General features: G+C 39.3%; 2 protein-coding genes across 2 annotated transcripts in view; both read left to right on the forward strand.

Moving 5' to 3' along the window:
* Window positions 1–9378, forward strand: part of LOC114709596 (zinc finger protein 431-like) — a 33353-nt gene extending 23975 nt beyond the window's left edge. The window contains exons 2-4 of the mRNA XM_037211789.1: window positions 6605–6731; window positions 6934–6994; window positions 8115–9378. Coding sequence (XP_037067684.1) covers window positions 6605–6731; window positions 6934–6994; window positions 8115–9285 — 1359 coding nt within the window. The 3' untranslated portion in view covers window positions 9286–9378. The remainder of the gene's footprint in view (window positions 1–6604; window positions 6732–6933; window positions 6995–8114) is intronic.
* The window catches only part of LOC119089232 (zinc finger protein 431-like), an 84475-nt gene that overhangs the window by 23976 nt on the left and 34228 nt on the right, over window positions 1–26271 (forward strand). The gene's annotated exons all lie outside the window — the stretch shown is intronic.

A 26271-nucleotide genomic window follows, 5' to 3' on the forward strand; every position in this document is an offset into this window, starting at 1 on the left:
TAGATGAGGATCTCCATATCAGCTACTAGAGGAAGCCCCTCTGATGACAATTGGACTAAGTATAAGTCTTCAATTATAGTAGAATATAGTTAGGAATCATTTCATTGATTGTCTTTTGGGTCAGCTATATTTGATTCTACCCTAGTTCTAAGCCATCTGATTCTGGTTCCTATTCATCCAGGCAGTGTTGGGCATGGGTTTCCTCTTGGCTTGAGCCACAACCTCATTGGTTGGCTACTACACAAGCTCTGAACCTATATGGCTCCATATTCTTGATTACTTGTAGTTCTTACTAGGATCACCCTCATAGCTTCCAGGAAGTTTCCACTGCACTAGGTAGGCTTCTACATCACCTCCTAAAGGTTCCCCTATTCTAGTCGTCTCTCCTTGCATTCTCTTCCTCTGTCTCTCCCTTACTTACCTGATCCTTCATTTCCTATCACCAATCCACCTACAAAATCTATTTTCTCTTTCTCTTGTGTTTGGTTTTCTACTACTGTGAAGAGATACCATGACCACAGCAACTCTTATAAAAGAAAACATCTAATTGGGGTGGCTTACTTACAGTTCAGAGGTTCAGTCTGTTATCATCATAGTAGGACATGGTAGCATACAGGCAGACATGGTGCTAGAGAGGTAGCTGATAGTCTTACATCTTGCAGGCAATAAGATGTAAAGTGAGAAACTGGGTGTGGCTTGAGCATATGTGAGACCTCAAAGCCTGCCTCCATAGTGACACACTTCCTCCAACAAGGCCACACCAACTCCAACAAAGCCACACCCTCTAATAGTGTCACTCCTTTTGGGGGGTCATTTTCTTTCAAACCACCACATTCCACTTCCATGACCCCAAAGACTTAGAGCCATATCATGATGCAAACATGGATTCAATCTAAAAGTCCCTATAGTGTATCACAGTCTCAACAATGTTTAAAAGTCCCAAGTTCAAAGTCTTTTCTGAGATTTATGCACTCTCTTAACTATAATCTCCTATAGTATCAAGCAGATCCCATACTTCCAACATGTGGTGGCACAGGATATACATTATCATTCCAAAACATAGAGAAGGGAGCATAGTAAAGAAATACTGGACCAAAGCAACACTGAAAACCAGTTGGGCAAACTCTGCATTTCCATATCTGATGTCAAAACATTCTTCAGATCTCCAACTCCTTTCAGCTTTGTGACTGTAACATACTTCTTTCTCTTGGGCCAGTTCCATTCTCTGTTAGCAACTCTCCTTGACAGGTATCTCAAGATTCTAGCATCTCTATCATATTGGGGTATCCAAGGCAATCCAGACTTTAATTTCACAGCTCATGCAATGGCCACTTTGGGCCTCCATTCATGGTTTTCACTGACAAATACCTGGCCTCAGTGGATTTCCTTAGGCCCTTTCTTCTATCCTTATTTCAGAACCATGTGGCCAAAGCTGCCAAGTTCTGCTCCTTGCTGGACCTGGAACATGGCCACCTCGTTTACTTACATCTTTAGCCTCTTTCTCTTTTTCTCCACTGCCTAAACTTGGTTGTCCTTGAACTTGCTCTGTACACCAGGCTGTCCTCAAACTCAGAGATCCCCCAAGATTCTGCCTACCTGAGTGCTGATGTTAAAGATATGCACCATCACACCTGGCTCTAAGCTTTTCTTTAATTCCTTTTCACAGATTGGAAATTTAGCTGAGTGGGAACTTGCCCTGAAGTCATCACTCCATTTATCCTATTTCTTAACTTGTTTATCTCCTTAAATACAGGATTTAGCTCCATTCCACTTTCTGGTGCTCCCTTTCTCCTCAAATATTTTTTCCTTGCTCAGCTTGCTCCTTTGCATTATATATCTTCATTGCAGTTAACACTAGTATTCATACAAGAGAGTCTATACTAGGCTGTTTAGATTTCCTCTGCCAATGGAATTAATCCAAAACTCTTCATTTTAGCCTCAGGCAAACTTTTTGGACAAGGGCAAAAAGCAGCTACTTTCTTCACCAATACATCACAAGAAAAATCTCTTGGCAGCATACTAAAATTCTTCATCTCTAAAATCTCTTGATCCAGGCATCAAATCATACTCAGCACCACTGTCTTCCATGCTTTTACTAGCATGGCCCATTAAGCAACACTTAAAACATTCCACTGCTTTCCTAATCCAAAGTACCAAAGTCCAAATTCCTCCAAACTAAAACATGGTCAGGCATATCACAACAATACTCCAGTCCCTGGTACCCATTTGTCTTAATTAGGGATTTTATTACAAGCCAATGAGCAACTCCTCTCCATGGATTCTGCATCATCTCCTGCTCCAGGTTCCTGCCCTGCTTGAGTTCCTTTCCAGACTTCCTCCAATGAAGGATTATGATGTGGAAGTGTAACTCAGATAAACCCTTTTCTAACCATCTTGCTTTTTGATCATGGTGTTCTGGCACAACAATAGAAACCCTAAGTAAGATACAGGGAAATATATGCATGCCCCCTACAGCCCTCCTTATTACTTAGCCTCTCTGGATCTGTGGATTTTGCTGTGATTATTCTTTATTTAACAGCTAATATCCACTTATAATGAGTACATACCATGTCTGTCTATGTGGTTTGAGTTGCATCACTTGAGATAATAACTCATAAAACAAGACAATTAACACTGGGCGGTGGTGGTGCACGCCTTTAATCCCAGCACTCAGGAGACAGAGGCAGGCGGATCTCTGTGAGTTTGAGGCCAGCCTGGGCTACAGAGTGAGTTCCAGGAAAAGCACAAAGCTACACAGAGAAACCCTGTCTCGAAAAAAATCAAAAATAAATAAATAAATAAAAAGACATTAACAAACCAAATAATTCAATAAAAATTGGGTACATATCTAAACAGAACTCCAACAGAGAAATCTAAAATGGCTGATAAACACTTAAAGAAATATTCAACATTCTTTGTCATCAAGGAAATGGAAATCCAATCTACTTTGAGATTTTATCTTTTATCTATCAGAATGACTAAAAGAAATGACAGAAGTGACAGCTCCTGCTGGCAGGGATATGGAGCAAGGGGAACACTCCTTAATTCCTGGTTGGAGTGCAAACTTGTATAGCCACTGTGGAAATCAGTATGGCAGTTCTTCAGATAATTGGGAATCTATCTGCATCAAGACTCAGCTATACCACTCTTGGACATATACCCAAAAGATGCTCTGCCATCATACCACAAGAACACTTGCACAACCATGCTCATAGCAGCTTTATTCATACTAGCCAGAAACTACTATGTCTATCAGAGAGTGTGTTGATTGATGATTGATGGGGGAAGGCTCTTCCACAGAGGAGTATTCCTTAGCAAGTGGGCCTCAGGTGGATATGAGAGCTAGTTGATATGAGACAGTGACCAAGCCAGTGAGACAGCCAGAAAACAATGTTTGTCCATGGTTTTTGCTTTCAGTTGCTAGCTTGAGTTTCTATCCTAAGCTCACAAAGTGATGGACTATAATCTGACAAGAATCATGCCAGGCAGTGGTGGCGCATGCCTTTAATCCCAGCACTCGGGAGGCAGAGGCAGGCGGATCTCTGTGAGTTCAAGGCCAGCCTGGTCTCCAAAGCGAGTTCCAGGAAAGGCGCAAAGCTACACAGAGAAACCCTGTCTCGAAAAAGCAAAAAAAAAAAAAAAAAAGAATCAGCCAAGAAAAAAAATTCATTATCTGGTTAAAGAATTTAATGGCAGCAACAAAGAAGCAAGTTAGAATAAAAAAATGGAACAAAAAAGTGATGTTGTTACTGGTCAGAACCTGGGAATATTGTCTTTTGGAGGAAAATGGAAGATATCCAGACGTTAGTTGGCAAAATGTACACAAGGCATAAACAGAGCTTAACTGGCTCTTCTTATAAAACCCAGAAGATGGGAGTGTTGAGAGCAATGCAGACAGTGGAAGTTGAGGTCGTGGGATTTCTGTTGGAAATAGAGTCCATGAAAAATTAAGTTAAAGGTCATTTGTGTGATATTTTGACCAGAAATCTTTCTCATTTTGCCTATTCCCTGAGAAATTGAGTAAGGTAACATTAAAATGTAATGGGCTGATTTCTTAGATGGAATATTGAATCTGTTGGATGGCTCTTAATGATGACTCATTTAGGACTACAGTGAAAAGTATCAACAAGTGGGGCAGAAATAAATGAAAATGTGGTTTCAGATGGCAATGAAGTACTAAAATAGAGACAGGAATTTTCAAGGAGATTTTCACCATTAAAGAAAATGCCCTTGCTCTACAGTGGAAGCCTAGGAAGGTGCTCTAAGGGTAATACTCCATCAGTTAATGGAAGGATGAGTCAAAGTGATTCCTAGTCCCAGAAAGCAGCTTCATACAGAACCAGTTGCAGTTGTGATCCAAGTGAGGAACTGTCCATCCTAATTAAGAAGCCGAACTTGGCAGGATCACTCATGTTGTGCTGGTGCTAGAAACAAAAAGGAATCAAAATTTCAGGTTATGAGTTCTTAGTCTGTGGTTTCAGTTCAGCACTGTTGCACATATCTATGTTTGGCAGATTCAGAGATCCAGTGTTGAGAGTTCATTGCATGAAGCTGTGAGAATGAAGCCTGGGTTGCATTTTGAGACTACAAGATGTTGAAATATCTAAGCTATGAGATATGTGCCATGGATTGCTGCATATAGGGAGTAGAAGTAGCCAAATGGAGAGATATATGATAAGTTGCAGGAAAAAACGAGCCATCTAAGGCCTTTGAAACAGAAGCCCCATGTGTCTGAGACAGAGCTAAAAGATTTGATGTTTACCCTGCTGTCTTTTAGTCTTGCCTTGGTCCAGTCTTCCCTCACTGTCTCCATTATTCTCTTTTGGAATGGGATTGGTCATTCCATGCCATTGTAACTTGCTTTCTGAATTCACAAGATGTCACTGTCAAACTATTGCCTTGAATGCCAGAAGAGACTTTGGACATTTAAACATATATGGCCTATTGCAGACTATGATAATCATTGAAGTTAGAGTAGATACATTTTTATCATGGGATGATCCTAAACCTATAATGACTTGGGTCAGAATGTAGCCAGTTGAATGAAAAGCTCCTAGATAGGATGGTTCGAATTCTTGTTTCCCTTTGGTGGCTATCTTTGTGGAACCTTTAGTAGGAGGAGTCTTTGTGGGTGAAGTTCCTCTTTGGGGATAGGATTTGCATGTCTAAGGCCTCAGCCCATTTCTTGGTCCTTGTGTCCTGCTGTCATGCCTTCACCACTGTTATATATGATGTCACTGAGGCACATAAGTTACAGTTTAAACAACTGCTGTTCAGTGGTGAGCCATTTTGCTAGCCTGATTTTTTTTTTTATTGTTGTTCTAATTTTAGTTTTGAACACAAGGTTTCTCTGTGTAGCTCTGGTTGTCCTGAAAGTAGCTCAGTAGACCAGGCTGGCCTCAAATTAGAGATCCAGTTGATTCTGGATCCTGGAGTGCTGAATTTTAAAGGTGGGCCAACATTCCTGAAATATGTATAAAACTGGCTGGTAGGCCTGGAATATAGGTTTTTGTACATGTCAAGCATGTGCTGTTGTGCTGAGTTCCACCCACTCACATCTTGAATTTTGAAATTTGGCAGAGGGTATTCCCTTTCCCATGTTGATGATACTCGTGACATTAATACTGCCTGAGCCTTCTGAGTCATTGGATTGCAGATGTGTGACATTCTTCTTGCCTATGTATTTATTTTGAATTCATATGAACCAATATGAATATTTTGCCTGTATGCATGGATCTGCACCACATGTGTGCTTGGTTTTCACAATAGTCAGAAAATGGCCTCAGAAACCCCTGCATTTGGAGTAATGGACAGTTGTTAACCCCCATGTAAGTACTGGCCATTGAACCTCCTATCTGTAAGAGCAGTAAGAGATCTTAACTGCTGAACCATCTATCCTTCCCTATGTTGTATATTAATTTTACATTACATTAATATTTTTACATTATTAATATTTTCACCTGTTCATGTGTAACTACACTTCCTTTTAGTAAGATCTTAATGTCACAGTTTAAACTGAGGCACTTCAGGTTTCTGGAAGAGTAATACAGAACTAGAGTGAATGCATACCTCTTTGTAAGAACTTTAGTAAAAACCTCTCAGTTCTTTCTACCTTTTTTTGTTTGATTTTTTTTTTGGTGGAGATGGGTCTTATTAATATGTAACTCTGGCTGTCCTGAAACTCATTGCTTATGCCCAGCTGGCATCTAACTCAATTATTCACCTACCTCTGCCTCCAGAGTCCTGGGATTAAAGGCATGAGTGAAGACACCCAGCTTGCCCACCTTTTTTGTACTTTGTAATCATTCACTCAATTACTCTGATGCGTTCTCAGTATTATTGACCTGTTTGCTTGCCTCTCTATGCCTGTTAATAGGCATTTCTCTTTCAAGACTATATCCTATTCAAAGGGTGCAAAAAGGACAGAGGTGAACCTTTTGTTCAGTTTCCTTCTAAAATGACTTAGTGATTACATTTGAAGTTCTATGTCATGGAATAAGTGTGGGGAGCACCAGAATTTTATAAATATGTTGTCAAAGAAGTATAAATTTATAATTTTTTCAGCATCATGCTTTTTTTTCTACACATGTATGGGATATTTTAGAATGGAGTGACCTATGATGATGTACATATTCACTTCTCTTGGGAAGAGTGGGCTTTGCTGGATCCTTCCCAGAAGAGTCTCTACAAATATGTGATGCGGGAGACCTACAGGAACCTCACTGCTATAGGTAATACTGAATTTTCCTTCACATTTTAAAATAAGAGAAGAACTGTTTCTTGGTTGTTGATACACTTCTATAATTTTGATCGAGAAAATGGAAGTATGAGGTGAATAAATCAGGTACGGTTTTAAGGTTCACTGGAAATCGTGACTTAAATATTGCACAATTTCCAATAATATATCATACGTTTTCTCATACATTATTTTAGGCTGCAGTTGGGAAGACTGTAATATTGAAGAAGGTTGTCAAAGTTCTAGAAGACATGAAAGGTAATTTTCATGTACAAGCATGATGCAAATGTGCCTCTGAAGAAAATTTAATGTGTCCTGCAAGTTTTAAAGAAAAGCAACAGTATAAATAAACACAGCTTAAAGTGTGTTGATGATTATTAAATTCTCACAAAACCATATACCTCCATGTCAGGTAGCTGATCTATGTTTGCAAGACATTCCTCTAAGAAAGAAGAAAAGGAAACAATGCCTTAACTGATATCACCATTTGAATCATAGTCCCATGAGAACTGTACTGTAGAACTGCCAATCCACTTAGTTTCATAATACTCAGATATTGTAAAAGGTATAGACATTGAGTAGGTCATAAGTATATGTTTCAAACCTTCTAATAAGCAATCTTCCATAGTAAGGCTAGTGTTACTCATGTACTTGTTACTTTACTAAGTTTATTCAGAGGGGCAGTTTATGAGAGTCAAGAAGGTTGTTGTGGAGAAACCTTAGTCCCTGTACCACAGAAAGTCAAATTGTATATACAATGTGGAAACCATTTCTTTAATAGATTTCCCATATGTCACTCTGAATAGAAGCCATGTGCACATAGGGATATGGAAAGAAGAAGTTTTCCTCCCTGTCTCCCAGAACAATTAGAAGATATGTAGCAGTCCCCACTTTGAGTAGACTTGTTAAATGTGATACAATTTAGAATTTACAAGTTTACAATTAATTGGTTTTCCAACTTTATTGGGAATACATCAACCACCTCATACTGCAGAAAATCTCTATGAGTATTCGGATATATGAATATGTCTGTTTGTCATGATTCACTTTGCAAATGTATGACTCACACTATAGGAAAATTTATGAATGCAATAAGTGTGGTCAAGCTCTGAGTTTTTCCAGTTCTTTTCAAATATGTGAAAAATCTCATATAGAAAAAAGATGGTATAAATGTGGGCCATGTAAAAACAGCTCTTACTATCACGGGTATCTTTAAAGACACAAAACAGCCCTTACTGAAATGGAACACCAAAAGTATAAACCTTAATATCTGATTGATCTCTAAAACTAGACCAAATTATAAAATTAATTTATAGAGATATGAAGATTCAACTGTGTAATGTATTAAAGCTTTTACATATGCCACTTATCTTCACAGGCATGAAAGAAGTCATACTGGAGAGGAACACTATGAATGTAATCAGTGTGGTAAAGCCTTTGGAAGTCATGGTCATCTTGAAATACATAAAAGAACACACACTGGAGAGAAACCCTTTGATTGTAATCAATGTGGCAAAGCCTTTGCACAACACAGTTATCTTCAAAAACATAAAAGAATACATACTGGAGAGAAACCTTACAAATGTAATCAATGTAGCAAAGCCTTTGCACGTCATAGTCATCTTCAAAGGCATAAAACAACACATACTGGAGAGAAACCCCATGAATGTAATCAATGTGGCAAAGCCTTTTCACGGCACAGTTATCTCCAAATACATAAAAGAACACATATTGGAGAGAAACCTTACAAATGTAATCAATGTGGTGAAGCCTTTGCATGTTACAGTCATCTTCAGATGCATAAAATAACACATACAGGAGAGAATTATGAGTGTAATCAGTGTGGTAAAGCCTTTGCGTGTCACAGTACTCTCAGGATGCATAAAAGAATACATACTGGGGAGAAACCTTACAAATGTGATCAATGTAGTAAAGCCTTTGCTTGTCACACTCATCTTCAAATACATAAAACAACACATACTGGAGAGAAACCCCATAAATGTCATCAATGTGGTAAAGGCTTTTCCCGGCACAGTTATCTCCAAATACATAAAAGAACACATACTGGAGAGAAACCCTACAAATGTAATGAATGTGACAAAGCCTTTGCATGTCATGGTCATCTTCAAATGCATAAAACAACGCATACTGGAGAAAAACCTTATGAATGTAATCAGTGTGATAAAGCCTTTGGACGTCACAATCATCTTCAAAGGCATAAAAGAATACATAGTGGAGAGAAGCCTTATGAATGCAATCAATGTGGTAAAACATTTGCACATCACAGTTATCTCCAAATACATGAAAGAACACATACTGGAGAGAAACCTTATGAATGTAATCAATGTGGTAAAGCCTTTGCATGTCAGAGTAGTCTCAGAATACATAAAAGAAGACATACTGGAGAGAAACCTTATGAATGTACTCAATGTGATAAAGCCTTTGCACATCTCAGCAGTCTCCAGAGACATAAAAGAACACATACTGAGGAAAAACCATACAAATGTAATAAATATGATAAAGTCTTTGCATATATCTACAGCCTTTGAAATCATGAGAACAAATCATCACAGAAAAACTATAAATGTAGTGAGTGTGGCAGTTTTGTACTTCATGGTAGTCTATACAAGAGTAAAACTTTTAGTGTTTAATTGGTCTGCTAAAGACTTGGCCTATCACAATAATCTTTGAGAAGCTGAAAGACCTCGTACTAAGGTACTCTGACTATAAAGGATTTGTTAAGATATGTAGCCAGCACACTTACATTCAATTACAGAAGATTATTTATTGTGGAGAAAAAAAAATTTGACAATTGTCAACAATATATTCAAGCATTATGATATCTCTCTTTATTTTGTTTGTACCTGCAAACTTATGTGGACAAAAGCCCTGTGAACTTAAATGATAAGATGACCCTTTTAGATTTCACACTTCAATTATGTGAAATAACTCATTCATGTGTAAAACTTTATGGATATATAATAGTGCCTTTTCTGTTGCTGGGATAAAACATAATGTCTAAGTCATTCTATGAAAGAGTTGGCCCTTGGTTGCAGAGGGATAAATGATCACCATGAAAGTGGCAATGCAACAAGTACCAGATATGGCAGCTAAAGCAGGAAGCTAAGAACTTACATCTTCAATCTGCAGCATGAAACACACAGGAGGAACTGAAAATGATGTGTGTGGTGTAAACTCTCAGATCCAACCCCCACTGATATTTCTTCCAGCAGGGTAGCATTTCCTAAATCTTCCCAAATGATACCACCAACTAAGAAGGATTGATTTTTCTGATTTCATTCCTACTTGCTTATTTGTTTTAATTTTAATTACGTGATGTCAGTGTGTCTTTGTGTGTATATGGGCATGTGCATGCTGGTTCCCAAGTAGGTTTAGACCATTGGATTTTCTTGTAGCAGGAATTACAGGATGTTGTCCAAAACCTGACCTTGGTCCTAGGATTAAACTTGTCATAACTTCTTGGCTCTGTCTCTAGCCCTGTAAATACTTTAAGGCCTTTTAAAATCATCTATATATCAGGAAATAGGGAAGAAAAACTCTATTCATGTAAATGATTTGTTAAAGAGTCTATACATCACAATTGTCTTTAGTTTCAAGAAAAAAAAATCTTTTATCTTCTCTTTTTCATCATAGTCTTAAAGAGAGTAAATTATGTGCCATGTTCACTCAAGACCGATGGTGGAGACCACTGTATTGTGTTTTATATTTTGGAACATTTGTGCTAGATATTAAGCATGATATATGTGTGGCAAATCCATTTGCTGAAGTGTGTATATTATGGTTTCTATAATCCATCTGTGGCTTTTGTTCATCTTCTATTGTGCTTTTATTTATTGATAGGTATTTTCCTGCTGTAATGTATAGAATGACATACCCATCATCTAAGTGGTTCATTTTTTATTAAATATCAGGCAGTGTGACTGTAAAAGGGTGGTGGGTTGTTATTCCCAGTTTTGTTTTTCATATTTACAAATTCCTTTGAAATGTTGTTTGTTATCCAGTATGGCTTGGATGTCAGTAATTAGTCAGGGGATACATTTGAACTCATGACAGTATGTGGCAGTCTCCTGAGTACAAGTCCAAGCACAGATGATGTACCACCAATGTTTGCTGTTTTGTCAACATGTTTTTTGTTAAAATGCTTAATAGAAGAGAATATAAGAAACATTAAATACCTCATATGTGTATCCAAAGCAGCATTTTTATCTGTCTGGTAGAGATGTAATAATGTAGGATAATCAGCAATCAATTGTATATTTCACAACATAGCTTGATGTGCTGTGGATATGTATATATCATTTGATGTTCCATGTATTTTTTTATGTCCCCGTTAGTTGTCTATTTGGCACTTCTTGAAGAAGGAAATTATTCAGAGATGCCAGATAATGTAATGGTAATGAGATTTATTTTTTAAAAACCCATTTTTGCCACCCACCCCTGCCACCCACCGTGGCCTGCGGTGGTTGGGAGAGCCTGCCCTGAAGTTCTAAGAGGAGAGCTGCTCCTGCCCCCCACCAGCTATAGCACTGCAAGTTCTGCACCTCACCGGGACAGCACAGGAGAGCCAGCCCTGTTGTTGGGAGTGCAGGCGAGCCAGCCCCAGAGTTGTAAGGATGGGAGAGCTAGCCCCACTATTACTATTCATCTCTCATGCCATGGCACGGTTGGAGAGATGCCCCCCTTCCCCCTCACCCCTTGCTGTCTTTGGCAGACAGAGCTGACCCCCTCCTCCTTCCCAGCTGCGACACTCAGGAAATTGTGCCCTGCTTCTCTCCTGGGCAGCCACAGTGGAGCTGAAACTGTTGGTGGAGATGTGGGTGAGCTGGACCTGAGAGTGGGATAGTTGGCCATGCCACCCACATCTGACATGTAGTAGGGAGGGCAAAAGGAAGATGCCATCCCCCACTCATGCTGGCACCTGTGGTGGGTGAGGGATCTGGGACCCCCCACACACACACACACTAGCTGCAGCACTTGGGAAAGCAGGTCCTGCACCTCACCTTGGCAGCACAGTAAAGCTGACCCTATTGGCATGGGTGAGAATAAACAGACCCCAAGAATGTGAGCTCAGGAGATCGGGTCCCACCTCCTGTCTGCAGTATGGTAATGTGGGCAGGGAAGAGATGCCCCGTGATACCTGCAGTAGGTGGGAGAACTTGTCCTGAGGTCAAGAAAATGGAAGAGTTATCCCTGCCCATCACCATTTGCAGCACTTGGAAGAGTGACCCCCGTACCTTGCCTGGGCAACACAGTAAAGCTGACCCTGCTGGTGTCGTTGTGGGAGTGCTAACCCTGAGGGCATGAGAGCAGGTGGACTGGCCACACCCCTTGCCCATTCCTGCAAGGGACGAACTGGCCAGGACAGTGACAGAGAGCTCACTGTGGTCTTGAGGATGAGGGAGAGCTGGTAGGCTGACCAACCCTGCAACTACTCAAACTCTGAACTAGGGTTATGAGTTAGCACACCCCAAAGTCCACTGTTTTTTATCTCCTGGAGTACATGAAGGGTCAGTCCTGCAGGCCCAAAGCTGCAGGGTCTCCATGACACAGGTCAACAACAGGATATCTAAGAGGAGTCCCAGTGAGGGCCCAGTATCAGTAGTGTAGCAGAAACCAGAGGTGTCTCTGCAATGAACACTTGCAAGTAAAGATATATGGATAAAAGGGTAAGTTATGTGACTCACTGTGTCACACTACAGGTTCCATGAAAAGATTTTTCTTTGTTTTCATTTTCTTTCTCTTAAATTTTATTTTGTGGGGCAGGTTGCAAAGGCAAAGTGTGAATACAAAGGAATGGGTAGGTAAATGGGATTGAGATACATGATGTGAAAGACAGAATAAATAAAAAACAAAGTTAATATTTCTGGTGTTTGTGTGTGTGTGTGTGTGTGTGTGTCTGTCTGTCTGTCTGTCTGTCTGTCTGTCTGTGTCTGTGTGTGTAATGTGATTAGAGATTATTAGGCCATGACAGATATGTGGAGACTGGAAGATAATTTTGTGGGGTCTGCTTCTGGTCATCTTCATATGGTGACCAAGATGAGGTTACCATCCTTGCATACCAGACATTTCCCATTGAGCTGTCTCAGTGATGCTCAAATAAAATTAGTTGTAACATTACATCAGTAAAATATTATCTTTTCAGATTGTAAACATATTTTCATCCAAGGATGGAATAAAACAGGACAGTTTGAATAATAAATCTGATTTGCAAGTGATAATGATAATACTTCTGTATATTTCTTTTCCCTTTTTTTTTTGGAATATATTAGTTTATTTGAGGCACCAAACACTTGCTAATAACACTTTTTCAGACCCACAAATGAATGCCAGAGAATTGTCTCAGTGGGTAAAGTTGGTTGCTACTAAACCTGATTACCTGAGTTTAATCTCTGGGAGACCCATATTATTCCTACAAAATTTATCTTATTTCTCCACTTGGACTGTTGTATATGCACACTTCCACACTAGCACATACACAAATTTTAAACCCAAATAAGTGAAATTGAGGTTACTTGCAGCCAAACTTGACTCCTTGGTTTCGTCTCTAGAACTCACATAGGGAAGTAGATAATAGACATCTCTAATTTGTCCTGCTTCTGCCACATACACATCATGGCACAGGAATATACATGCAAACATAGTTTAAACATATTTGAATGGGTTAAATTAAGAAAGAAAATAGGCCAATTATTGAGAACATATGAAATCATCTGCCAGTTTAAATTATTATAGAATTTCAAGAAGCATTACTGTTCATCAAAACATTGATGGCTCCTTTTCAATATTTTATCATTTAATTCTCTGATTCAATGATAGGGCAATTTTACAACATCTCAGTTGGGTTTACAGGTACATGCCTATAATCCCAGATCTTGGGAGAGATTGGCAGGCTGATGTGTTTGAATTTGAGGTCAGCTTGATTCACATAGTGAGTTCCAGGACAGCCATAGCTATGTAGTGATATCCGGTCTCAAAAAAATCCCAAAAAAAAGGCACATCTCAAATTATGGAACTTCTTCTAATATACTCTGACTGGTTTCAACAGAACCTTTTGTTATTATTCACGTTAAGAGAGTTGTGTTAACAATGAAAATGAGAAGCAATGTGTAGAGTCAATTCACAGAGGGCTAGAAATCCATTGAATCCTTTGAAAGCAATCTAATGGGGACTTTTCCCATCTTCAAGTGACAGGAGACAAAAGGAGTAATGGGACATTTTCATCTGCATTATGACATATATGGGAACTGGAGAGTTTGCTCAGTAGTACTGCTTCTCTTGGATACCCAAGTTTGGTTCATAGCACCCACTTCAGATGGTTCAGAAGTACCCGCATTTACAGGTCCAGAAGATCTGATGCATTCTCTGGCCTTCTGGGGCTTAGATGTACAAATAGTGAAAAGACATATACAAGATTCCATTTTTTTTTTTTAAAAAGTTTTCTTTGTGTATGTTATTTTACAAAAAAAGGTTCAAATTATGTGTATAATTTTTGCCAATGTTTATACCAAATGCATGTCAGGTACCAGTGGATGCCCAAAGAGGATTTCTGGTCCTCCATGACTGTAGTTATAGACAGTTGTGAGCTGTCTTGTGGGTACTGGGAATCAAAGTTAAGCCTGTGAATGTGCAGCCAGTGCTCTTAGCTGCTGAGTCATCTATTTGGCCCCATCAATATGTCATTATAGCAATAAGGTGTGAATGTATGATCCTGAGTTCATCTTTATGTCAGTCCTGATGATCCAGAAGAAATACAAGATTTATAGCATCAGAAACTCTTAGACATGGTGCTTAAAGAAGTTTCTGAGCCCAAATCTCCACAAAATGAGGGAAGAGTACAAAAATGACCAGGAGAGAAACTAACACAAGTCTTTAAAAAGTGGGTGAATGCTTAATCAAACCCACAAGACTTGAGTTTATCTCCCATGTGATAAATAGGCAGCAATGGGAGCCCCAAAAGTACACATGTCAGGAGTATCCCTACTGGAGATTATGCCTCCAGCATAGAAAAGGAACATGCAGGCATGAAGACTGACTTGGCTGATGCCTGTAAAGCCTTCATATAAGATCCCTGAGTAATGGTGACTTCAGATGACATCAAGGTTATCAAGAGGTCCTGAGACTTAAACAGAAGTCATTCTAAGGCTGGAGCAATCAGGCAGCTTTAGGTGTGAAAGGCTGAGGATCAAATGGCCAGCAGGCAATGCTCAGGGTGTTCCCAAGGACAAGCTGATTCCTGCTAGACTGTTTCCACTCAGCTATGGAGCGTCAGCCCCAACCACATCTTCAACTCTTTCCTTTTTTTGGCAACTACATGTCAGTGACAATACCCTGAAGGCCTCCACTTGCAGTACCCACTTGGACCTTAAAGCTCCTCAGTCTTCACCCTGTCATCCCTGTCACCTGCCTTCCTGCCAGGAAGAAGGATATTCTAAAGATATATCTATATATCTATATCTATATATATATCTATATATATATATATATATATATATATATATATCCCTTTGGCTAACAATTAATGAAACAGTAGACCCCATGAAATTCTAATTTACCTAGAAGTCTCATTGTGGAAAAGGACTGAGTACCCCAGATGAGAATGTCTCTACTGAAGAAATATTCCTTATCTGACCACCATGCAGGAGAAATGAGTTGAGAATGGGGAAGGGTTTTGGGGATGGGAAATTTTCATTATATGGCTTCATTAGATTACTTAGTTTTGCATATCTTTTGCATTCTATCTAAACCTGTTAGCACCCCAAGGATGGACAGGCTAACTTTTATTTTTATCACTGTTCCAAATTGGTCACACTGATTAAATATCATGTCTTCAGTTTTCATTAATAATATACTTTTTTCTTTTCTTTTTCTTTTTTTAAAGAATAGTCCTACTACACTGTCCTAGGATATCAGATCTGCCCACCTTGCGTCCAGTGTGCCTATATTATATAGGTAGGCAGGTCACAACTGGATAACTTGGTTCTTTTTGGCTTACTGAGGATGAGTGACTGAGCCTAGTTGTTAGGGTAGCCAATACACAGGCTCTGGTCCTAATTCCAGTAACAGAAGAAGGTTACCAACACATGCAGCCCTCCTTCCTTAAATTCCCCTGTCTTCCATCTATGAGTAGTATTGTTTTTCTTTATCACTAAGTCTGTTATAATTCATCAAAGGACCTGCACAGAGTTCTGCCCTTATTTCACAGATGGTGAAACCCAGGCATACAGATAAGTAGTTTTTGAATATAGTTAAGTGTAATTGCTCATCTTACTCATTGTCATTCTAATGCCTCACCAAATGAAGTTGAAGCCACCTAAGCCAGTTATGGGGTACAGACCTGTAATCATGGTACTTAGAAAGTGGAGGCAGGAATTTCAGGATTTCAAAGTCATCCAAGGTGAGAATGATCAATGGGGTATGGTGAGAGGCCCATGGAACCACGGGAGACTGTGGTTGGCTCAGGACAATGTCTCTATTCCTGCAGCTCCAGAACTTCAGAGCCATGACACTAGCAACTGTCAGCTGAGGTATTTACTCCCCAATTTTTCTATTCTTAATGTTTCCTATTTAAGGTAGCCTAGGTCACTTTGGGGTCAGACTCTTGCTGCTCATTGAAATGTGGAATTCTCCAGCAGGTGGGAGAATTAGCCTCAGGCAGGGATGAGCTCCCTAATGGCATATGCAGGGTGGCATGTTCTGTCCTGAAACCATATACACACAGTGAACAGAAGTGGACCCAGCAGATTTTATTCATGTATTTGTGCATATTTAATCACACATGCTTAACAAGAAATTGAAAGGGAAGGAATTGGGAAAAGATGGAGAGAGGACAAGAAAGGGGGAAAGTGATATATACATTTTAATTAAAATTATGAAAATAAATTTTAAAGAAAAAAGCAGCTAGTGTGATAGATTAGCAGTTAAGAGCACTGAGAGCCCAGGTTCCATTCCCAGAATCCCCCTAGTAGCTAACCACCTCCTGTAACTCCAGTCCCTCTCCTGGCCTCTGCAGGTACTGCTCACAGACACTTGCAGGCAAACACCCATATACAAAAACAAAAATAAAGTTTAGAAAAATAGAATTTTCTGAAGTGATGTCACAGCCCTGAAACAGACTGCAGGCAAGGCTAGTTAAAATGAACTCCTTCTGGGACTGCATTGAAGCTACTGTGGGCTTCCTCTGAGCCAGCATGCCTAGAGGCAAAAATCATTCTCATCCTGAGGTCAGAATAGCTTGGCAGTACTGTTCATCTAAGAACATCATCCACAGTGCTGATAGGTGACTTTTCCTTGATATTTTCTGTATTTCTGTTCTCTGCTGTTCGTGTGTGTGAGGATTAAAGGCAATGATACATCTTTCAAATGTAGATCATAATGTATGATCTAAAAGATAGATTTTCTGTGTAAATCTTCATCTGCCTAAGTGGCTAGACTTGCAGTCTCCTGTTCCTATTTAAATTGTTCAATTATAACCTGAGGCCTGATCCTAAAAAAGACTTAAGGATGATATCATATATGGAATGCAAAATCTGTTCTAGGGTGGCTCCACTTTTAGCATTAGCTGGAGCTGGATGCAAGCTGTTATTAAAGAGATTTTTTGTTCATTAATCTTTTAACTTTGTGGGGTTATTTCTCCCTGGGAAGGCATATTAATTCTAGAAGAGCTGTAACTCTAGCCTTTTAATGTTTCTGAGACAAAAATCTCTTATGTTGGTTGGTCCAGATGTCCTTAATCCCAGCCTGTTGCTCCCCAGGGAATGACCTTACTTTGCTCTTGATTAAGCCACAATAATTCTTAAATTAAAGAGTTGTATGACCACTGAGTTTTAAAATTTCACATTTGCGTCATGTAGTCAACTGTAGGATTTGTGTGTGGAGCATGGCTTCTGTCTTCAAGTCAGAACAGGAGGAATAGTTTGTTGTGTACACTGAAGGGGGAAACAGGATAGGCAATCAGCTGTAGAATCACCTTGAGAAAAAAGACCTGATTGTGGTAAGTGTTGTGCCCAGATCGTAACCCCCAGAGAGACCACCAAGGACGAGCATACCAGAATACAAAAGCAAGGTTTATCTGTTACAAGTCATGACAGGGAACTCAACTCAAGCCATCTCAAGTGAGGCAGAGAAGAGTTACTCTTTCTTGGGGAAGTTAGTTTTTATAGGCAAAACCCATAAAATTTCTTAGAGGGGATGGGGTTAGTACGGGTCCATCCTTGATTGGTCCAGTTTTTCCCGGGCCTGGACTTTATCTTATTCTAGCTTATCTGTTTGCCCTGTCAGGAGTTTTACAACTCCTCTCCAGGGTCTGGTCATGTTATCTCCGGAGAGGGGCATCTCGTGGTTAATTGGTTACCATCAGACATCCTGACTCTGTTCTTTGTTCCTGGGGCTGGCGCCATCATTTCTGGGGACTTGAAACTGGCCTGGGTCTATCTATATTGAGATATCTTTGTCTAAGGCCCCCTTTTTGAGACAATAGAGTGAGGGTCTTGTTGTGCCTGGATCATGTCCCCAAAGCCGCCACTGGAGACTTTAGGTACAGAATGCAAAAGTAAGATGTTTTCTAAGTTTACAAGCCTCCAGGGAGGCTCTTCCAAATCTCTCACTCACAGCAGGGAGGTTGGAAGGAGCCTCCCCTTTCTTTGTGGGGCTAGTTCTTAAAGGCACAGACCATATAATTTATTTTAATCTGCCTCCCTTTTTAGTCTTTTGGTCGAACATCCTGTTTTCCAAAGTCCCTGTAGCAGTTACAGCCACCTGGGGAAAAGGGGTCTAAGTTCTTATCTACACTTATGAATCCTGGTTTAAGCTTTTCTTTGTCTGTAGGGGATAGAGTGGGGGTTTTTACTGAGGTATCACAGTAGGGTTAGTGATTTTGTAATTTCACAGCATATACTAATTCATGTTATGTGAATAAAGGCAGGCCAGATTGATGGGTGTATAATTTGAGGTTATCTGTAGCCAGTGAACATCTGATTTTCTACTAGGAGGCTCTCCTTTGCAGATATGTTCAATCTGGGTCAGCACAGTGAAGTCAGCTCAGAGGGTTGAGACATAGGCCATTGGCTGTAGCTGTGTGTGTCAGGTTACAGATCTCAGCAGCTAACATTACACAAAAGGGCAAGGTCAAACAGTATTTTATTAAGATCATTCCCTCTCCCAAGGAATGGACTCCTCCTTTCCAAAGTCAAGATAGCTATATGTTTTTTCAGTTATAATTTTCATTTTAAAAAGTCAGTTATTGGTTTCACTATTTAATTTGATTTTCCCTAATGCCTTTTCTAGTCTTTTATTTGTTTTATTCTCCAAGGTTTCCTTGTCATTAAGAATTCCTTTCGATTTTTCTCAGGTGATGTTGATTATTTATTTCTCTTTAGAGAAATTTCTTCTGTAGTTCAGGCTTGCCTTATACTATATAATTGAGAACTGCTTTGATCATTTTAATCCTGCCTCTGCTGCCCAGGGCTGGGAAGACAGTCCTGCAACTCCTTCCAGGCTGGGCCTTAACTAGTCAGTGAGAAAAAAAGTAGTGAATAAGTGTCCTTCAATCCCTCTGGCTTTTATTGGGAATGTACAAATGAAGAAGACCTGTGCAATAATTGAGTTCATTGTCCAACTTTAAAGCCGGTGTAGCCACAGCACAGAAGTGGAGGGACACGAAGGAGGGTGAAAGCTTTCCTGTTGGAAGTAGTTGACATTAGCTATGAGTACTGAAGTAATCCATCTTAGATGATTGGTAAGTGTCCTGACTGGCCACAGACCAGGTAACCAAGAATCTGGATAAAGAATAAAACTTATTGTGAAAACAAATTATTGTAGTTAACTCCAGTTCAACAAAAACAGAAGAGCTGGGTAAAATGGTGTGCCCCTGCCTAACAGGACTGTTATGTTCCAGCTTTAAGATGTTCAGCCTGAGAGAAATATCCTGAGTGGTACTTGATGCACTGTAATACAAATCTCTAGTCTCTGGAGCACATGGCCATAAAGCCTGTTTTAACTTTTAAACATTTTTTTTATTATAATTACATCATTTCCACCATCTCTTTCCTGCCTCAAAGCCCAAATGTGTAAGTCATTCCAGACTAGGCCTTGACTGGTCACTGAAAAGGAAAAAGAAGCGGAGTAAGCGTCCTAATGCAGCCCAGGCTTTTATTGAAGAATGGTGCTTGTTTAAGAATGGGAATTTATTGTTCACACTTGTAAGTGGAAGATTCTCTCCTGCCTGCCTGCTCCCAAACACCCAGCAGCCACTTCCCAAATAATTGATGCAGAGGCTTAATATTACTTATAAATGCTCAACTGGTAACTCAGGCTTATTGCTAACTAGCTCTTGCACTTAAATTAACGCACAATTCTCTCTCTCTCTCTCTCTCTCTCTCTCTCTCTCTCTCTCTCTCTCTCTCTCTCTCTTTGGTTTATTGAGGCAGGATTTCTCTGTGTTGCATTTTTTTGTAGCTTTGGAGTCTGTTCTGGAACTCATTCTGTAGCCCAGGCTGGTTTTGAACTCACAGAGATCCCGCCTGGCTCTGCCTTCCAAGTGCTGATATTAAAGGCGTGCGCCACTACCAACCAGCTCCCATTATTCTTATCTATGCTTAGCCACATGACTTGGTACCTTCACTCAATGCAGCATTCCCATCTTGCTTCCTCTGCAACTAGATGGCAACTCCTCACTCCACCCTTCCTGTTCCCAGAATTCACCTATACTTCCTGCCTGGCTACTGGCCAATCAGCATTTTATTAAACTGATTTGAGGGACAGATCTTTACAGTGTACAAGAGTGTTATCCCAGAGCATTTCTCTTTTTTTGTCTAATTAAATAGGAAGATTTTTAACCTTAATATAGTAAAGCAAAAACAGTTACTAAGAAGAAAAGTAACACAGCCTATCCTTTTGCATTTTACAAAATTAGAGAAAACAATTATCTATCTTGGCAAGTCTAAAGTTTTGTATCTTATTTGTCTATTATTATAACTAAAAAAAAAACTAACTATAGCTGTCTAGTCTTCAACTCCATTAAAGACTTCAGAAGGATGTCATGTTACCTAATGACAGGGACATCAGGCTGCCTGGATGTTTACCCAAAGTTCCTTTGCAGTGTTGGGGCATCCATCTTCAGCAAACAAGCTTAGCATATCTGACAGACTTATCTATGAAGCAGGATTTTTGAAGGACTGTCCCACCTTGTCTTGTTATAGTTTGCTTGTCTTTACTTTTGTGTCCTGCTTGTCCAGTTTGTTCTGCATACTGTCAGCAGTCAAGACAAGGCACTTTCTTTGCCCACGTGGCTAGCTTTTGCCATTAAAAAAACAACAAGCCCATATGGAATTTCTTCAATGCTCATCATCCTCTTTGAAGTAATTGTTATGCCAGGAACAGACATGTCTCACTGTGGAGAAAAGTCAAGTTCTTAAAACATTTTAAGTGCCATATTCTATAGGTCTTTGAAGTGTTTGAAGATTGCCTATCTATCTGAAATATATCTCTGTATGACCTTGAAAACATATCTAACATGTCTTTAAGTTTGCTATTATAGATGACTATTAATCTGTATTTCTTAATTACACATTACATTCTCTTTTTTTTTTTTTGGTTTTTTGAGACAAGGTTTCTCTGTGTAGCTTTGCGCCTTTCCTGGAACTCATTTGGTAGCCCAGGCTGGCCTCGAACTCACAGAGATCCGCCTGCCTCTGCCTCCCGAGTGCTGGGATTAAAGGCGTGCGCCACCACCGCTCGGCTACATATTACATTCTTTTTTTTTTTTTTTTTTTTCCATCACAGGCAATTTCTTTTGTTCTATTCATTCACAGTTAATACAGAAAATACTTGGAAACATTTCCATATAATGTTTGACACAGAAATCATCAAATAGAAGTATACAATGTTGACAGGAGGCAGTACATTTATAATTTATAACCCCAAATGTATTTATAAATTAGAAATGGAAAGATCTACAAATGAAATTATGAAGGTTCACCAAAGTCATTTAATCTGTCAGTTTCTCATTCATTTTTATGTCTTAATAATATTCTATTGTATGAATAAGCCACATTTTATTTCTCTCCAGTATTTGATAGCTATTTGAGTTGTTTTAACTTTTTTACTATTAGCAACACACTGCTGTAAACCTTCATGTACATGTTTCATAGGTGCACATTTTCAGTAGTTTGAGGATATATTCCTAAGGGTAGAATTGTTGAGTAACAGAGTAACAATGTTTTGCATTTTGACCAACCACCAAACTGTTTTGCCAAAGTGGCACACCATTTTACAATCTCACCAAATCCTTGTTTTTAAGGCTCTGATTTTTGTACAAAAGCATTCAATCATTCTGTCAGACCAAACCAGGAAAAGTAAGCTATAGTTCAGAGCTGTTCTATTCCATTTACTATGCAAAGCCATTCTTGGCGTTTGCAACTCTCAGCCCTTTTGAGTATTCTTGCAGTGTTCACCTTTTCCTCCACCACTTTTTTTTTTCTTTTTTCTGGTTTATTTCTATCTATTACAAATGTATAAAAAATCCTCCATCAACGCTGCTAATAGCAGCAGAACCTTGAGAAATATACCTTTGGTTTGCCTCAGAAAAGGAACACATATTGCACTGTAAAGTTTATAAAATTGGCGCAAAACATTGTGATAATGTTACAATACCAGTTTTAAGAGTTCAATGACTAATGGGGAGTCGATGGGATACATGCAGAACTGTGAAAGCGATTACATATTACATTCTTAAATAAGCTGCATAAGCAAGAGTTGAAGGATACATACAGTATAACAAAACTGACTTTAATTTTGTATCAGTAAACTAAAATTCATACTAATGTAAAAATATTTAAGATTAACAGTTGTCTTTTGGATTAAAGTAGATTTAATAACCTACCCTTTTCCCCCATCATTTCTATATCATACCCCCCTTTCTTCTTTTATAAAGAGATTAACTATGACCAATAACAATTTGTAACCAAACCCCTAAACAAAGACAAACACCCATAATCCATTTTTTGAGAATGTGGTGTAGCTTTTTAGGCTACTTCCTGCTGACTGGAGGTGCTGTTAATCTTATGGGGATCCTGAGAAAATTTAGGATTATGGTCACGTCTTGACTGGAGTAGTCTGTGGATCATCTCAGCCAGCAGCTTTGAAACCTTTCTGGATGCAGAACTCAGAGGAAACTGCATCAGAGGTGCTCTGAAACATTGGATCATCTGGGCTATCCATTCCCATTGGAGATTTTTCAGGGGGTCTTCCTTGATCAAGTCTGATTTTTCTTAACACAGAATGAATCCATGGCCTCTCATTTCCTGTGGAAATAAAAGCATAACCTCGTCTCCAAAATAACATCTTTTGACTTAATTTTTGAAGTCAAGGAAAGCATTTTCAAAATATATAGCTTAACCAGCAGCATTTATAATCAAATATTTCTTAGCAGATGTTGCTCATTCCTCAGCTGTCAAACATTTCAATGACAGCACAATAGCATACAGTATCCAGACTCTCTGTATTTCCATCTTTACATGGCTTTTTATATTATTTACTCTTTTTAAGAATTTTACTTTATTATTTTAAAACTGTATGTTCCTTTTTTATAACTGTCTATTCCTTCTCTTTACTCTCCCAAGCCTATGTGAGAGTCTTTTTAAACACACTATAATCCACTTAGAGGGTTTTTGTTTTAATCTGTCTTTATTGCATATCTCAATCTTTTTCTGACCACATGAGCATTTAAGCTAGTACAAAAGCTGCAACTTTGGTGGCTGACTCTGCCCTAATCCTTGGTTCCTTGAGATACTAGTCTCATGTCAGAGGCATGTTTACCACCAGCTCTGAAAGCCATGTTTACTGCTCCAAGTCTGAGAAGTTTGGGTCTGTGCTGCCACTGAGTAGTGTGCCACCTGCTGCTCATAAACTCCATTTAAGTGTTTGGCAACAGGGCTTCTTAAAAGAGCCACACCATTTTTATCACTAATACTGAGTCAGCAAACTATATCTTCAAGGAACTGTACCTCTGCTCACTGCCAGCAAACAGAGCCTACCAGAGAAAAGATGGTTACCAAGAAGCTGCTTTTTACTCCAATTTTGTATGTTTAGAATCCTTTTTTTTTTTTTTAAGATTTCTCAGGTTTTATATGAAAATTCTTGCCAAAAGTTTAGGCACAACATGTTGGCAGAACTTTCTTTCCTGCCAACAGTAACTCAGGCTTATTACTAACTAGCACTTGTACTTAATTTAACCCATAATTCTTACATATGTTTGGCCACATGGCTTGGTACCTTTCCTAAGTGTGGCATTCCCATCTTGCTTCCTTCTGCACCTGGCTGGCAACTCCTGACTCTGCCCTTTCTCTTCCCAGAATTCTTCTAGTCTAGTAGCCCTGCCTATACTTTCTGCCTGGCTACTAACTAATTGGCATTTTATTAAACCCATTTGAGTGACACATTTTTACAGTGTACAAGAGCCTTATCCCACAGCACACACATGACAAGCCATTATGGTCACAATACAGAAATAAAGGAGCTTGAAAGTTTCCCAGTTTTGCCTGCAGTTTGGATTACCAATGTGCAATCAGTTAATCAATTATAGGTGATCTATATATGTCCTGAGTGGCCATTTCTTAAGCTCCACAGTCCAGGTTTCTTGGCCTGGGGATTCTGTTCTCTTGAACAAGGACATTTTTCTCTTAACAGGCCTTCCTTATCACTTTTAACATTTCTCCTTACTAAGGCCCCCAGAATCACTTAGCATCAAAACTCTTTTGGCATCTTTGGCCTCTGGCAAGGTAAAACTGCTAAGAGTCCCAGTGTCACTTCTGGCTTTTATTAAAGAAACAACCAGTTAGTTTTTGGGGGGTCTTTTTTACCCTAAACTGCCTAGTCAATTTCTAACTACAGTTCTTATCCCATGTCCTTCTTAAAAGGTAACTCTAACTGCCATTAAGGGGTTGGGATGATGACCAATCTGGGTTCTTCCAGCTGAATTTGGTATCAGGTGGCCCTTCCAGAGGGCCTCTCATTAAATGCAAACTCTCAGATGTATAGGCAGGAAAGGAATTCCTTCACTGGTGCCTGGAAAGAACTAAAATGTCCAAAGTCCCTAAGACATCCATGATGGGCTCCGGTATCCCTCATCTATCAGATGTTTCTCTTTGTCTTCTATGGTTGGTCTTCAGAGTAATGAACCCACAATCAGCTTTCACACCTTTTCATAACTGTTTCATCAGCCAAAAGTCAGATGGTGCCCCTCCCATGGGGCTTTTGGAAAGGAAAAAAAAAGAGGTTTTTAGCCATCATTTAATTTGGGTGTTAAGACAATCATGGATCTGTCTTCCTTGGCTGTGAGCAGGTGCTCAGTGAGCCAAGTCTGACAGCTCACATCTGGGCAACATCTTTTGTGATGAAGAAAGTAGTGAGATTGGTCGTTCTAAATAACCTCTCATGTAGACTCACACCTAATGTCTGTAGAGTGCGAGCCCTTGGGGTGTTAGCAATTCTCTTAGTCCTGTTAACCTTTTCTGTTGAGTGCTGAAGACCATGCACAAGGCCAAAATTAATATTTCCTCCTGTACTGCCAAGGCCAGTTGAGCAACTAGTCCTCAGTGAGTCACTTGGGCTTAAGAGGAACCTCAGACTCTTTTAGCCTTTTGTTTACAGATGTCCATCAATGTGAGGGTAAGTCAAAGGCTTTCCTTTATGTACTGTAGCTTCTTCTGAAGCCTTAAGGGAATCTTTCCCACATTAACCCTCCTTTTTGTAGACTGAACAATGTTTCAAATTCATGAATGGGAACTCCATGGCCTCCATCAATAGCCTTAGTCTCCAGGGACCTCATTGACCTTGTAGGGAAGGAGGAGAAATATTCTTCCATTTAGTACCTCTAACCACATTAGTATAACCTCCAAGAATGATTATGAAACACCTACAAGATCACTTTTTACACCAGTTTTAACTGATGTATAACATTTCAATAGCCAGACATAACAAACTTTTGCTTGACATACAGTTTAGTGAGTATTTGAAATAGTTGATATGTGTATCAACCTTGCCGACATTAGTACAATTTTTTTCTTTTTCTTTTTCTTTTTCTTTTTTCCGAGACAGGGTTTCTCTGTGTAGCTTTGTGCCTTTCCTGGAACTCACTCTGTAGACCAGGCTGGCCTCGAACTCACAGAGATCCACCTGCCTGCCTCTAACTCCCGAGTGCTGGGATTAAAGGCATGCACAACCAGTGCCCGGCACAATGTATGATCTCTAAATCTCATCCTTTATGTACCTTAAACAACTTACTGAGAACTTCATAACTTGCAAAAGCTTTCCTGCCTTTTTTTATTCTGGAGCAATCCAGTCATTATCATCTTCATATATCTAAGTCCTTCTTTACTAAGGCCATTTCCATATTTACATTCTTCTAACATGTTCTTTTATGTACTGTTTCTTTATTCTAATACCATGAGATATAGCGTCATAAACAAATATATTTATGATCTATTGTGAGAATTTTCTCCCCAGTGGAGGGGTACAAA

Source organism: Peromyscus leucopus, chromosome 17 (genome assembly GCF_004664715.2).
Source record: "Peromyscus leucopus breed LL Stock chromosome 17, UCI_PerLeu_2.1, whole genome shotgun sequence".
Classification (NCBI taxonomy): Eukaryota; Metazoa; Chordata; class Mammalia; order Rodentia; family Cricetidae; genus Peromyscus; species Peromyscus leucopus.